The 16,149-nt window shown below is 39.0% G+C and overlaps 1 protein-coding gene, 1 long non-coding RNA gene and 1 other non-coding gene across 3 annotated transcripts in view; 1 reads left to right on the top strand and 2 right to left on the bottom strand.

Moving 5' to 3' along the window:
* Nucleotides 1-8,171: 8,171 nt before the first annotated feature.
* On the bottom strand, nt 8,172-8,244 carry trnag-ccc. The gene has a single exon. It is a non-coding gene; the product is annotated as a tRNA-Gly (tRNA).
* A 9-nt stretch (nt 8,245-8,253) lies between these two features.
* LOC124389271 lies at nt 8,254-9,167 on the top strand. The gene is made up of 3 exons (XR_006926545.1): nt 8,254-8,465; nt 8,548-8,660; nt 9,025-9,167. It is a non-coding gene; the product is annotated as an uncharacterized LOC124389271 (long non-coding RNA).
* Nucleotides 9,168-13,283: 4,116 nt separating this feature from the next.
* Nucleotides 13,284-16,149, bottom strand: part of LOC124389264 — a 64,691-nt gene continuing 61,825 nt past the window's right edge. Inside the window, exons 43-46 of the mRNA XM_046854611.1 lie at nt 14,810-14,905; nt 14,522-14,617; nt 13,744-13,823; nt 13,284-13,472 (exon numbers count right to left, since the gene is read on the bottom strand). Of these exons, the coding sequence (XP_046710567.1) occupies nt 13,747-13,823; nt 14,522-14,617; nt 14,810-14,905 (269 nt within the window). The 3' untranslated portion in view covers nt 13,284-13,472; nt 13,744-13,746. The remainder of the gene's footprint in view (nt 13,473-13,743; nt 13,824-14,521; nt 14,618-14,809; nt 14,906-16,149) is intronic.

Genomic DNA, 16,149 nt, shown 5'->3' with positions numbered 1-16,149 from the left:
TGCCCACATGTCCCATCTCATTGTGCAGATATTTCAGAGCAAGCACCCTGTATTTGCAGGGAGGACCAACTGTTTCTGCTCCTTAGTTCTTGTAAAGGAGATCATTTTCCAAATACAGCTTACTCCATTCATGAAGCAGCTTTTGAGCGGCTCCTCTCACTGTTTTTCGGATTGCTTCCGTCAATTTAGTGCCAGACAGTTTTAACTCTCTTATCTGGTTTATTGCTTTATCCTCTTGCTGGGCCCTCACAAGATCCTCATGGTTGATGGGCAGTATGTTGGAGTGAGATTGTTGGAGCGGTTTAGAGGAGGTCATATTAAGTGCTGCCACCCAGGCTACGTCCTTGCTCTTAGCTGCCTGACTCCCATCCCATGTTGCACGCACTGCCTCATCTGTGACTTCCCCAGTGCAAGTCATCTCATATGTCTCTATATCCAGAGGCAGGCGTGACAAAGTGTCTGCATCTACATTTGACTTCCCGGGCCTGTATTTAATGTCAAATCTAAAATCAGAAAGCTCACCAACCCACCGGTGACCGACGCGTTGAGTTTCGCCGTCCCCAGGACATAAGTCAGCGGATTATTATCTGTATAGACAGTAAAGTGTGGAGCATAGTATAAGTAATCGCGGAACTTCTCACACACTGCCCATTTCAGTGCAAGGAACTCCAGTTTCCCACTGTGCAGATGGTAATTGCGTTCTGCTGGTGTGAGTGTTCTTGACCCATATCCTATGACTCTCAGTTTGCTATCCTGGCGCTGGTATAGGACTGCTCCAAGGCCTCGGTCTGAAGCATCGGTATGTAAAGTAAAAGGCAAGTGGAAATCAGGGTATGCCAAAACAGGTGGACTTGTCAAGAGAGTGACCAATTGTTCAAGGGCCCCCTGGTGTACAGCAGTCCAGCTAACAGGTTCTCGGGAGGGTAATTGTGGCCCCCCAGCACTTTTACCTCGTACTGGGATCCGGGTTTTTCCTGACTTCGTTTGGAGCAGCTCATAGATCGGCTTTGCAATTCGGGAGAAATCCTGAATGTATGAGCGGTAATAGCCCAGGAATCCAGTCAGCTTCCTCACCTCACCAACTGTCTGTGGTGTTTTACTCGTCAGGGTTTTGACAGCTTCCAAGTCACGGGGGTCTATTCTGATCCCCTCAGCTGACACAAGACGGCCCACATACCTGACTTCTTGTTTGAATAGCTCGCATTTCTCTGGCCTCAATTTTACTCCGTGGCGCTGGAGAGCCTGGAGGACTCTGCGGAGCGCCTCCACATGTTCATCGAATGTCTTTGCATAGCAGAGCACATCGTCAAGATATGGGATGCAGCACTCATCTCTGAGAGGCCCAAGCATTTCTTCCATGCTTCGCTGGAATGCTGCAGGGGCATTCGACAATCCAAATGGGACACGGACCCATTCATAAAGCCCCCAAGGAGTGATAAACGCGGTGAAATGACGGGAATCTTCAGCAACAAAACCCTGGTGATAGGCTTTGCCCTGGTCCAATATGCTAAACCAGGTATTGCCACCAAGGGTATCTGTCAGGTCCTGTATTCTAGGTAGAGGATGTCGGTCAGGGACAGTCTTCTTGTTCAGGAGGCGATAATCAATGCACAGCCTCAAGCTTCCATCTTTTTTTCTGACGCAGACAACTGGAGCAGCATACGGGGATTTGGATTTAACTATCCAGCCTCTGAGCATCAGTTCCTGTATGTACTCTTTTACCTCTTTAAAGAGTGGCTTAGGGACTGAAGAGTAAGTCCTTTGCACGGGTATTGTATCCTTAAGTGTGATCGACATCTGTAGGCTTGGTATGCATCCAATATCGTTTTCACCTTGTGCGAAAGCGCCAGCTTCTTCGCGAAGCATTTCACTGACCACTAACCTTTTTTCCTCGTTAAGATGGCTAAGGTCAACATTAGGTTGCCATGGAGGTGGGCTGGGGCCATCAGGGGTTAAAACAGCACTGTTGATGGTTACTGTGGATGTTGGGTTGTTGGGCTGGCCCGCTGGAATCACCTTCTCAACAGTATGAATGCGACCAAGAGCTGTCTTTCTTGGTAAGAGGATGGAGTGTTTTGTGTTGTTTCCGACAGGTACAGTTACATATGGCTTCCTTGGGTTTTGCACCTCCAACAGAGCATCACCAACATCCAGGTCGGCCAGCAATGCGTTATCATCAGGTTCAAACAGGAAGGCTAAATCAGACGAGTCCATGCTTGGTGGGACTTGGCATTTTATCCAGGCTACTTGACCCGCTGGAATGGCAACATCTTGTCTGCCAGTCCGTATACATCCACACTGTACAGAGGGTTTGCTGACCTGGATGAAGGCTACAAGAAGCTCTGCTTTATCGGTTGATATCAACATGGCGTTACAAAGTAGGGTAGTGAGTGTGGGGACTAGCTGCTCAGGCTGTGTTTGTATCATCTCCTCCAGTACATTAAATCCCAGTAGTGGCCTCTCCAGGGTAAGACTGCTGACAAGAAATGGCACAGTGACTGACAGAGCAGGATTTTCATTTCCCATCAAATTAACTGTTAGGGATATCCAGCCATCAAATGGAATCATGTCACCATTAACTGCACAGACTTTCAGCTCCTCTCCATCCTGAAAAATCTCGCTAAGCGAGTTAACAATGGTATCTGGCAAGTATTTGTTTTTCCAATCTCTGTCAATCATGCTCACCTGAGCTCCAGTATCTAACAAAGCAGTCACAGCTAACCCATTCAGGTTACAGTAGGTGAGAGCTTTTCTTCCAATGAGTTTGGCAAGACGCCCACTTTTGCTGTTCGGAGGATGTGAAATGGTGTACCAGAGGTTGGGTTTGTTTGTCTCTGACTTTGAACTTCTGTCATGCCTTGTGCTTGAACGGCTGTCACACTTTGTGTGTCTGGGTCATTGGTATGGCGGGTGTGTGTCTGGGACTTTAGGGATCCAGTCACTGTCTGTCCCCCAACAGGGACTGGCTCCAGTTTTCCTGCTGCACCGTTTTCTTCAGACATCCCACTGCTCGATGACCGCCTTCGCCACAACGGAAACAGTGAGTGCAAGCGGAGTAGTTCTGTTCAATGCACTTGTGACATCCATATGGTTTCTCCTCCTGTCGTTTGTCTTACCTCTCTGTGCATGCCTGACTTGTCCCGGTTTTTGTGTTTGTACTGACTGTTGCATAACCTCTACAAGACTGGTCAGCTTCTCAATTTTGTCTGTCAACTGTTGGATCACATCTGTTTTTGATTTCTTTTCCACTTTTTCTTCCTTGACACCAGGAGACTGAATGACATTTGCTTCAGCCTGAGCACTGTGCACAGTAGCGAGCCTTTGACGGGTGGCCGGACCTAAACGCCTCTGTCTTCCACTTTCATCGCTCATTATCTTATGTATCTGTTTCAGGATTGTCTCATCAGTCACACTAGGATCTGCAAGCAATGGTTTGAGTTCTCGACGGATTTCATCATGCTTGTGCCCCAGGCCTTGATGTACAGTATGGAGGAAAACATCCTGAACTGTGCTTGGACTGTACCTCACATCTGTATCAGCATGTCTTGAGGCCAGCAAGATCTTTTGCTTAAGCCCTATTGCTCTATACAGGAATTGTTGAGGTGTCTCATTGTCCTTCTGTTTGGTGCACATGAGCTCCTGGAAAAGCTCCAAGGTGTTTTGCTCACCGAGGTGGGAGTAAAGAAAAACTTTGAACTCTTCGATAGTCAGATCTTCCTTGTTCATAAGCATATCTTTGAAATTCCAGGTTTTATTGCCCTGAGGACAGCTTTAACAATTTCTGCATCACTAAATTGCTCCTTTACCCCTTCTTCAATCTGGCGGCAAACATTGTTATAACTGATGTCTGAACCATGATCTCCAATCTGACCACCCTGAATCTTGAACTCTCTACGATGTAGATAGGACAACTCTCTTAAGGAGACCAACTTGTCATGAGCAACAGTTGTGGGATATTCACCCAAACGCCTAGTGTTCAATGTGTCCCTATTCTGTGATGTGAGATGTGACTTTGCAGGTGAATGGAGTGTGGACTGCAGAGTGGAGGTGGGTATGTACTGTGTGATCTTCTTACTAAGTTCCTCATAGCTAGCCAGTAATTTCTGTATTTCTGAGTTGTGTGTGTTGATAGCTGTGTTTGCTAAAGGGTGTATTGCATTAGCATCAACTTCAACAGTCTCACCATCAACTGGATTTACATTAACATTAGCTTGAGTTTCCTCATCAGTGATATCAACTTGTAAGTTTGACAGTGGAACATGTGAGACAGCATTACCTTTTACACACATTTGTATGTCAGACACATGACTCTGAATAGTTACATCAACTACCTCTTTCAACTCTAATAAGTGAGCTAGGCCTTCATCCTCAGACTCTTGCAAGTGCTTACTGTGCATGAAACTGCTGATGTAGTCGAAACAAGCCTCCTCATCCATAGGTGCCAAACGAGACCGGTCCACCCCTGGCACAGGACCCAGCGACTTTGCAATCTGGAACAGTTCATCTGCAGAAAGGGTGAGCAGGCCTTTCTTGATGGTCCACACCAAGCTTTTCCTCTCACTGTCTGCCATGAGTGTTTCCCTCTTTCACGCAATGGGTCACCGTGTCGAATCTCTCTCCCCAATGAGTGGCTAGTTCCTGGCTGGTCACCTTTGGTCCCAGGTGTCTGTATCACTGGATCATCTTCCACCCTGACAGCGGAGAAGATCCCGGACGAGCCCCCAATAAACTGTTACAGGTACCGGGTTGTGGCGCCCGTAGACAGCTGTATAAAAAACTGAAAAGTGGAGAACAAAAAGGATGACACAGAAACTGTGGCTTGCCTTCATTAAATCTTTCTCAGTTATGTTTATTGACATGTTATTCACTGCAGTGTAAACACTGTCCATTTATCCAGTTTATTTCACTGTCCATATTCACTGTCCTCTTAGACATATTGGAGTGTCCAAAAATAAACACATTCTGTTACAACACCATTTTCACATCTCTACATCACTTTACAGATTAACATGCTGGTTACTTGCACCTTAAATGCACTTTTACACACACCATTCAGTGTTTCTTGGACTACATGCTTCACAGCAACTTGTAAATAACATGGCAGTTTTTATTGTCAGCTTCTTTAAACGTGTAGAGCTTTGCATATTAACTCTGTGTATTTTAACTCTTTTAATTAACATATGTTTATATACTAACACACTAACATATAATTTTATATTTAAACATCTCTTAACATCATTTTAAAGTAAAACCAAATCTCTATACATATTAAATAAAACAAAATGCAGGAGCCTGATATCACATTTTGACTCGTGAAAATATAAGCACGTGGCCTACACAAACCTCACATAAAGTACTACTTGCCCACACTAGCGCGGTGCCGCGTTACCTTTGCTAAACAGCATTAGCATTTATTTTATTAGCATTTATCCAGCCTTGTGGAAAAAACTCTCTACACTAACACCAAAAGTGTCTCTGAATGTTCACAAAGTCATAACAACAACTTTGGTTAAGTTTTAAACATATTACCCACCTGAAAAGTGGAGAACAAAAGGATGACACAGAAACTGTGGCTTGCCTTCATTAAATCTTTCTCAGTTATGAGAGAAATTTCCGGTGATGCATAGGCAAACTAGTCCCATTGCCCCCCCCTACAGGCGCAGAGGTATAATTGCATGTATATGTTACTGTTTAACATTACATGTTATGCAAAAATAAATCTTGAAAAAAAGAGTGTATAATAAAAATTAACTACAAAAGAAACAACTAATACACAATGTGGGCACACTTTCGTGGGCATCACATAAACCCCAGACAAAGTGAGTTCTAGAAACTTTTGAGTCTTGTACTGTAGCTCCAGAGGAGGTGCCATTTACAGATCCTCCAAAACTTATCTAACCTGAACCACACCCTGTCATTTCTTTTGGTTGTTCGGTTGGTCTTTTTGTTTTTTTCTTTCTTTTTTTCTTCATAATACTCGTGTGTTGGATTTAATGATTGATTAACTATAAATATATATATATATATTATGATTTCTGTATGACTGGAAGTTTTACAGGTAAACTATTAGTTCTAGTTCCTCAATACTGCATGAACATTTTCAGAGTTAAAGCAGATGAAGAAAATAAAAATATTCCTTTATTTTAAACTTCCTTAGATCAGATTATAACCTGAAATTCAGCTCTATAAAACTCAGAGTATTAACAGTTCACTAATAAACACAATCATGGTGAACATTACCGTTACAGAAGATCACCGACAGCAGCAGATGAAACCAGAGCAGTACAGCAGCCTCCATGTCTGCCAGGGGAAAACATTTATTTTCACTTTTCACCTCAGGTGACTAACAACGAATTCTGTCTGAACTCCTTCAGAAACACCTTCATCTACTGTCAGATACTCAAATACCTTTTAAAAACATGTTTTTAGACATTGTAATGTTACATTTCTTTTTTTAAACAAATAATTTTCTGAAGAATTAATTTCCCCTCACTGTGCTCTTACTTCTCATTTATATCTGTATAACTCTACTGTAGTCCAAACCTTTACAATTAAAATAATACATTGTAATGAATTATAAGTAAAATGTGATTTAATTGAGTTAAATGTGAAAAAAAAAGGTTTTTGGACAGGCATAATAAAGTCACGTGTGTCTTTTGATCAGGTGAAATTTACAGACATCTAAAAGGTCCTTAAAGTAAGAAGGTGGAACTGAGATGGAACTGGTGCACATGTTTAGAGAAGAGGAGCTCAATAATGTGAGGAAACAAATGTAATAAATAAAATCCTATATAAAGCAGAGTAGTAATGGGTTTATCCCTGAGAACAGGAAACAGAATTGAGTAGTTCATCTCATGAGTCACGTGACAAAGAAACAAATGATACTGACCAGAAGATATGAGAGGTGAAGCTACTCATTCTGTTTATTAGAATTTATCATATTTTTATTATTGGAACCAGAGGTGGAAAGTAACAAATACAAATACTTTGTTACTGTACTGAAGTAGATTTTTCTGGTATCAGTTTTTTACTTCACTATTTATTTTTCGGACTTAAATTTTTACACAAATATCTGTACTTTCTACTTCTTACATTTTCATACCAGACTCATAACTTTATTTTTAATCTATTTGGAAAATTTAGAATCTTTTTTCTTCTCATTGCACTTTCAGCCTGTCAACCTCTTTCCTTTTTACTGATGCTCCAAGTCTTAAATCAGTCACCAAAATCTATCATACAACTCAAACACACACTCATACTCATTTCACACATCCATGTCTTCAGTACCACCCATAATATATATTATTTATTATTACATGACTGTTTACATGCTGTTTTTTAAAATGTTGAAATGACAATAAAAGCTTCTTGCCTTGACTTGAAAAATCCGCCATTATTAACACAATTAACCCTCTGCGGTCGACAAATGCTGCGGCGTGTTTTGTGGCATTTTTTCCTCATAACGCTGAAACTAATTTAAATAACTGTGACTTTTTAATCGTACAGATAAGAGCAATAAACCATTTAAACCTGTAAAGGGTTTACTTTTATTTCTGTACACTCATAATACAACAAAACACTGTGCTTTTGTAAAATAAAGATGACAGACAGGGGGCGCTCTCTGCCATCTGTCATCTCTCTTCACAGACACATCAATAAAACAACCTGAATCTCAGTGAATATTTGCCTCACAGATAATAAATATATGAATAGAAAACTAAAAAAAAACACATTTTCTCTGGTTATTTATTTTGTATGAAAGTTAAAAGAGGTACAGTTTCTCTGGTGTCACCTTATTAACCGTCCGTCCGAAACATAGCAAAGGTTCCACTTGATGTCCTGGTGATTTGTCACATAAAGCCTTAATGCTCAATGTTGTTTGGTTTCACTAATAATAAACATGCATTTGCATAAAGCTCCAGATTTGCACATGCCCAGTGTAACATCTCTGCCTACATTAAAATAATAACACACCTGTGCATTTTCCAAGCACATTTCACTTCCTCTCTTTACTCACAACTTTCTTTCGGCTTCTCCCGTTAGGGGTCGCCACAGCGGATCCTCCGCACGTTTTTGATTTGGCACATGTTTTTACGCTGGATGCCCTTCCTAACGCAACCCTCCCCAATTTATCCGGGCTTGGGACCGGCACTGAGAGTGGCTGGGGATGGTTCCCTGACCGGGAATCGAACCCGGGTCGCAGCGGTGGGAGCGCTGTATCTTAACCACTAGACCACCAGGGGACCGTCCTCTCTTTACTCACAACATAACACTTTATTCTCCTCTGTTCCAGCGCCCTCTAACGACAGACACTTGTAACAACAATATTTTATATTACACATTGGACTCGGCGGCTTCCGTATGTTTCACGCCAGCTTCATCTCAGTCACTATATAATCAGACCGCTGGGGGGCGCTCAGGTTCAGATTTGAGGAAGAGCAACGGCGGCAAGCACCTGAACACAGGTGAGATTTTACATAAAACTAAAATAAAAGACAAGTATAAAGTGTAAAAATCTGAATATATGTTTGTGTTTGTTCTGTGCAGTGTGAATCACCGTCAGGAGATTAAAATGAGTGGAAATGTTTCCGTGTGTGAGAAACCGCTATGCTAATGGCGCGCACACAAATCACCTCAGAACAGAGTAACAGAGGACTGAGGTAAAATACTGTGTGTGTGTGTGTGTGTGTGTGTGTGTGTGTGTGAGAGAGTGTGTGATAGAGAGAGAGTGTGTGTGTGAAAGAGAGAGAGAGAGAGTGAGTGTGTGTGTGTGTGTGTGTGTGTGTGTGTGTGTGAGAGAGAGAGAGTTCTGTGATAAACAGTCATGTCAGTATTTCCTAGAGATGGTAAACATTTTTTTAGTATCTTTAGTTTTTGTGTGTGAGGATTTTAAGACACTTAAAGTGGTTTAATGTGATAAGACGATGTTTCTAAAAACCAGAACTCTGTGAAAACATTAATAATAAAACACACAAGCAGTTTATTCTTATCTTATTAATCCACGTTAAACTTTTTCCTTAACAGGTTTCTGTGGGAAAAAACGTGTAATTTAACACGTGATTTTGTATCCTGGACTCGTTCATGTCTCTACAGAGTATTTTATATTATTAATGTGTTTACTGGGTTTGTATTAATAAAAACATCACATTAAACCATGTTCAACTTTTTCCTTTACAGTTTCTATGAAAAAAGAATGAGTAATTAAACTTATTATTATTATTATTATTATTATTATTATTATTAATATTGTGTTTGCTGAGTTTGGTCTTTTAAAAACAGTCTATTCTTTAAAGCCACGTTGAGCGTTTTTCACTTTAAGTGATTTAAAATGTCCCAGGATTGTACATATGAGATGAGGATCTCAAAAAGTTTGAAAAGTTCATTTTTAAGTAAAATATATAAAATATATGATTAACAAAAATACATGATAATCGTAATGTAATAATTTGTGATATTTATTACTGTAATAACTTTATTATTAGTGCATTGAGGGAGTGTATCGAGCTGAACATACGTCTAAATAAATCAGATGCTTGATTTAAATCAACTGCTGCTCTGTGAATATGATGAATCAGGACACTACAGAGATCGAGGCGTGTCCTGAGAGTGATGTAGAACACAGATGAACATGGCAGAGGTAGAGCTGTAGTGGCTTCATATGTATCTGTAATGTAGCATATTGTTGTCTGTGCATCGAGATGTGAATCACATCAGCCTCAGTTATGGAGATGCACATCACTCATGTAGACATAAATAATGAGTGTGAAATGAAAGCACTTAGGAAGCGTCTTACCTGCTCAGACCCTGAGAGCTCAGGTACAGGAGCCAGATTCTGGAGTTGATGATTGGATGGAGGTGAGTTTGAGTTCTGTATTTATGGTAAGAGATGATTGGAATGGTTTATTTTGGAATAAGTCTCATATGATGAAGTAAATGAGATGAAAGTGTGTATTTATTGATGTAATGTTAATATTACAGAGTGAAATACTCGCCCTCTGTGCCTGTGTACACACACAACAGCCTTGTTCTCGCAGCCTCTTTATATCAGATCTAAATCTGTACACATGAGAGCAGGAATCATCACATGTTCTAAACAAACTGATACAGAAAAGGAATCTATTTATACGTGTTTGAACTCATCAGCAGCGTACACACACACACACACACACACCTTTCTCTGTTCTCCTGCCCTGTGTGATGGAACAAATGTGACAGTCAGTAAAATCAATCAAAATCTAATTTATTTGTTTTATCATATCATTCTGAATAAATATTTTTATCAGACTAAATGTGTTCAACAAACTAAATAATTACTAAAGTAGAATTTTAAACTCTGCTCTGAAGTGGTTCATGTTTTCAGCCATGTGAAGTTTTATTACTGTTAAATAAAATATATTCTTGTACGTCTTAATACATAAACCACATCACCCTCCTTTCTCTCAGTCCTCTTTTCCTTCCCCTTGCCCTTCCTCTCACTGCCCTACACACAGAAATGGGGATCAATTCCCCTTTAAATGTTCCCTGAATACGGCCTGAGCTGATCTGTTGGTGTTACAGGAAATCTGGGCATTTCCATTAGTGAACAGTTATAATTAAGGAGTGTAACTTCATCTGCAGCAATGCTGAGGCAGGTGATGTGTGTAAATAAAACTCCCATATCAATTCCCTCTATCACTGTTTCAAGGTTCAGTTCTGATGATCTGATGTTCTTCTAAAAAAATCTATATACATTTGTAACAATTAAAGAACCTTTTTATTTCTGTAACTGAAGCAACAATAAACAGACCTGCTTGATCATGTTCTATACCATGTGTAGAGATTATACTTACAGAAAGTGGAGATCTGTAAAGTGAGCCAGCACACAGCAAACACACATTCAGCTGGTATCACAATAACTCGCAGATCCACCGTACGCTGGCCATTTCCTGTTTATAATAAATGAATGATCACCTGAACTTGAATAACTTGCATTATTTGCTTTGAGGATGTTGATGGAGAAGTATAAAGAAGGACAGAAGGAGTTGCATTGAGTATTTGTGGATTTAGAGAAATCGTACGACAGGGTGGAGAGAGGAGTTGTATGTATTGTATGAGAAAGTCTGGTGTGTCAGAGAAGTATGTGAGGGTGGTGCAGGACATGTATGAGGACAGTGTGACAGCAGTGAAGTGTGCAGTAGGAACGACAGACTGGTTCAAGGTGAAGGTTGGACTGCATCAAGTAACGGCTCTGAGCCCTTTCCAGTTTGCAGTGGTGATTCCATCTGTCTAGGGAAGTTGCCTTGTGTCTCCTTAATTGTTTCTTTTGGCTGCACAAATTCTTTCTTCCTTTCTTATTTACAAATATCTTCAAGGTATTACTATTTCTGACCAACATGTTCTTATCAGCCAGCTAGAAGCCCACACTACCCTGTTTTTAAAAAAACAATCACAGATCCCAATAACCATTGAGCATATTAAAACCTTTTCTAAAGCTTCTGGTTTATATCTGAATCTTGATAAATGTAAACTGATAGACATTAAATCCAGTTTGTCTGTTTCTCTGTTAGAGTTAAGCCACACGTGACATATCTGGGTGTAGTTATACGTAAGGATGAGAAGGTTAGATGTAAATTTAATTGTAACCTTGTTGTTGAAAAAGCCGAAAGGAAATTCAGTTCTTGGTTACAGAAAGATTTATTTCTGTGAGGTCAAATTCTACTTGCTAAAGCTGAGTGTATCTCGAGTTTGAGCTACTCCTCTCTCTCTGTACATGTGGATAAATCTGTATGTGCTGACAGTGATAGTGCTGTCACAAGGCTCATTTAAAAGACATGGATATTATATGGATATAGATGTTATGTGTCTTATTGCTACAATTAGCCAAGGAGTTTCATAGTTCTTTAGTTTTGAGATTTTGATAAATTCTGCACAATGATCAAGTTAAGTCAAGTCAAGTTTATTTGTATAGCGCTTTTCACAACAGACATTGTCTCAAAGCAGCTTTACACAAATCAACAGTGATGGTGAATGGTGTGAATTTGTCCCTGATGAGCAGCCGTGGCGACTGTGGCAAGGAAAAACTCCCTTCGATGTTATGAGGAAGAAACCTTGAGAGGAACCAGACTCAAAAGGGGAACCTCATCCTCATACACAATGATGTGTATTTAATTGTGCAACAAATGCATTTAGTGTTTCAGACTCATAGTTTTGTTTATTTTAATGCAAATTCAGTGGCACTTCTGAAATATTTTGAATCCTGTTGCACTGGAAGAATCTTCCACTTGTTCAAAGCTCTAACTAATTGAATTAAACCTGAGGTTCACCATGTCACAGCGACCGTGCTGTCATTAGTATCATGCAGTTGCTGGTCAGATTTGCTCCGATGATGTAATTTATAACTTTGCATTAAAGAAAGAAAGAAATGTCGTGTTTTAGGGAAATTCATTTGTAGTAAAAAATGTATTTGGTTTGTTCGTTGTGTTTCTAATTTCTTATTAAAAGATAAAGCAGGTGCAGATTGTTGGTTATTTTTCTTTATAGGAGGCAGCAGGTCACGGTTGATACATTATTGCTATCAGACTGCTGCTTTGTGATCATTTATGTAGCAGGAGGCTCCATTTTGGATGTGATTTGGTATCAGAGCCGTCGATGCCATATGTAGTTAAATTTTTTATAGAAAATTGAGTTTAGTGTAAAATGTTGGAGGCGTTGCTTAAAAAACACATAAGAATGTGATTTTAATCAAATTAAACTGCAATAAATATAAATAATCATCAATAAGAAAAAAATAATGGATTATATTAGTTTTTAATTTGTCCAACACACAACACATTAATGACATTCACTATTTAGTGAAATATATTCTTTTTACATTTGTACACTGTATATAAAAATAAACTTTGAACAGAAAATAGAATAGATTTCCCTCAATCTTTATATAAGGTTTTCTAATAGTATTTGTACCAGAAATGCAGTTTCCCAGAAATCTAGAAATCACTATCCTACAAAAAAAAATTTTAATTGTCATAATATTCCACAGGAGGAGTAAATATGGAGAAATTCATATGCAAGTAAACATTACATATATCACATTACAGACACTTTTAAAACCCTCCATGAGGGGGTCAGACCAGTGTATTAAATTACTTTCAGTCATGGGAAAAAGAAAATACTCCAGAATAATACATTAAACTAGTGGTGAAGACTGATGGTGGAATCATGACTGTTTCAGCTTGTTTTACATATTAAACTTGTACTTTCTCTTTCCCATGACTTCATTTTTCAGTCAGAAAAAGCACATTTTCATGCTCAGGGTTGCAGAGACCTCACACTAGAGGGTGCTGTGGGGATTTCAGTCACTCAGGTGATGAAAGATGGAGCTCCAGCAGGTCAGGTGGTAAAGAACTCAAGGTACATGTGCTTTTGGTATCTTCTGGGGTTGTGTTTAATTTTATGTATGAAATGAGGATCTGCTTCAGAATGGAACATTTCTGCTTTAAAAAGTTTGAAAGGTTCACTTTTGAGTATAAATATCTGATTAACAGGTAAATACATGATGAGTTTAATGTAATAAGATGAATAATAATTTATTAACTATTATTATTAGTGCATTAAGAGACTGTATATGGCTGAACATCATGAGTCTTAATAAATTAAAGATCAGGTTTACTGTTATTTACACAACAGTTGTGTACATTAACACTTTGTACTGTATATCCATAAATAATTAGTGTAGAATCAAAACATTTAGGAAGCGTGTTTTACCTGCTAAGATCCTCTGAGCTCAGATACAGGAGCCAGAATCCAAAAATTTTCACGTTGAGATGATTTTTTTTTCTCCTTGCCTGTGTGATGGGAACAAATGTGACAGAGACATCAATCCAAATGTAATATATTTATATGGTATCAGTTTTAGCATACTGATTAAGAAGTATAGAGAAGGTCAGAAGGAAAAAAAAAAAACAAATATATATATATATATATATATATATAATATTGATAAAATAGAATTTTGATGGGGGACATGTTTTCTGCCATACTAAATGTAATTAATATTAAATAAAATTGATCATTGTACGTTTCAATGTAAACCCCCCCCCACCCCCCATTCTCTCTCTTTTACATCCTTCCTCTTGCCCTTCTTCTTACTGCCCTAGATCCAACCCAGCTCCACAGAAACAGGGCTCAAGTCCCCCTTTAATGGTTCCCTGATTACAGCCATATTTGTACCCCAGTAAAAAGAAAACCTTATTCGTCAGACCAGACCACCTTCTTTCATCACTTCATGGTCCTGTTCTTATGCTCATGTGATCCCCATTTCCAGTTTCATTCAAGTTAAAGAAAAAAATATAATTTTTTTATAAGCTTAAAAATTCTGACATTACTGATAATAAAAACTAACTTTTTTCCAGCATGTATTTTGTAACAATAATTAAATTACTATTTTATTTCTGTTACTAAAGCAACAATAAAATGACAAAAAGTAAACAGACCTGTTCAACATCAGATCATATTCTGTGTCATGTCTGGAGATTATACTTACAGTAAACAGAAATCTGTACAGCGAACAAGAACACGGCAAAGACGATTTCAGTCGGTATCACAATAAGTCGCAGATCCACTGTACGCTGACCAGTTCCTGTTTATAATAAATAAAATAACTTGTAGCCCCATAAATTATTATTTCATTTCAATAACATTTTTGTGATTATAATAATTTGTCTGTCAGTATTTTCACTCTAACATTTATACAGTGATTAATTTTGTATTATTATTATTATTATTATTATTAATATTATAATTACATATTAATATATTATTACAGACTCACGTGCTTTTAGGATCAGCTCCACTAATAACGCAGCAGCGTTCACAAAAACAATCAGCACTGAACCAATCAGGAACACAACCACAGGATACAGTGACTCTGTAATACAATATCATGATGAATAGTGATATTAGTTTATATCAGTGATCCTTTCAGCCTCACATTCACACTTTACACATGGAGACCAAATTTCCAGCTCCGTAAACCATTTTAATACTCCTCATTATAATTATATATCATATCTGCCTACCTTCTGATAAATATCTTTAAGAATGATATATAATATTAGTTCAGACGATGTGATGAACAAAAATGATGCAAATGAAAGCTGCATTTTTACATGCAGGGTAAAAATCTGTTCAGATCATAAACAACTCTACAGCATTTTCTGCACCATTACAGGCACTGATGTGACAGAATTGATATTAGACTACGTGTATAGTGTGGACCAACAGTTTCTAATCACATTGAAGGTCTGGGATGTTTGAACATTGTAAATAACAGTATTAGAGGGATACCAAACTACCTAAACATGTGAATGAACACAATTTCTGCAGTTGTAAATGTCTGAGAGGCAGAAGAGAGTTCAGTTCAGTCAACGCTCACCATGATCACACATTTTGCTTTGCAGTGGGGAAATTAGTGATGAAGGCAACGGCTTTCTGCAACCAGTGAATTATATTTTCTAAGTTAGTTTTACAGTGAAGATCACTCTGTTTCTGGTGTTGTAGCTTCAGCCGATTTGTGTTTTTTTTAAATAAAAAAAAAAGGTCACTGGGTGGTGTTTCTCCAAACCACTATATCTGAGGCACCTTTTTCTTATTCTTCTTCTTTTGGCTGCTTCCATTAGGGGTCTCCACAGTGAGTCATCCGTCTCCATACCCCCCTGTCCTCTACATCTTCCTCTTTCAAACCAACTACCTGCGGGTCTTCCTTTACCACATCCATAAACCTCCTCCTTGGTCTTCCTTTTTCCTCCGTCCTGGTGGCTCCACCTCAGCGTTCTCCTACTGATATAACCCATGTCCCTCATCTGCACATGTCCAAACCATCTCAATCAGGCCTGTATCACCTTGTCTCCAAAATGCCTACATGCACTGTCCCTCTAATAAAATCGTTTCTAATCCTGTCCATCGTTGTCACTCCCAACAAAAACCTCAACAAGCTCTGCTCCCTCCAGCTCCACCTCCTGTCTTTTACTCAATGCCACTGTCTCTAATCCATACATCATTTCAGGTCTCACCACAGTCCTATAAACTTTCCCTTTCACTCTCACCGAAACTCTTCTATCACAAATCACTCCTGCTATCATTCTTCTCCACCCACTCCACCCTGCCTGCACT

The sequence above is a fragment of the Silurus meridionalis genome, chromosome 7 (genome assembly GCF_014805685.1).
Source record: "Silurus meridionalis isolate SWU-2019-XX chromosome 7, ASM1480568v1, whole genome shotgun sequence".
Taxonomy (NCBI): Eukaryota; Metazoa; Chordata; class Actinopteri; order Siluriformes; family Siluridae; genus Silurus; species Silurus meridionalis.
Note: the sequence above shows the minus strand (reverse complement) of the source record. Positions and strands in the feature narration are given on the sequence as shown.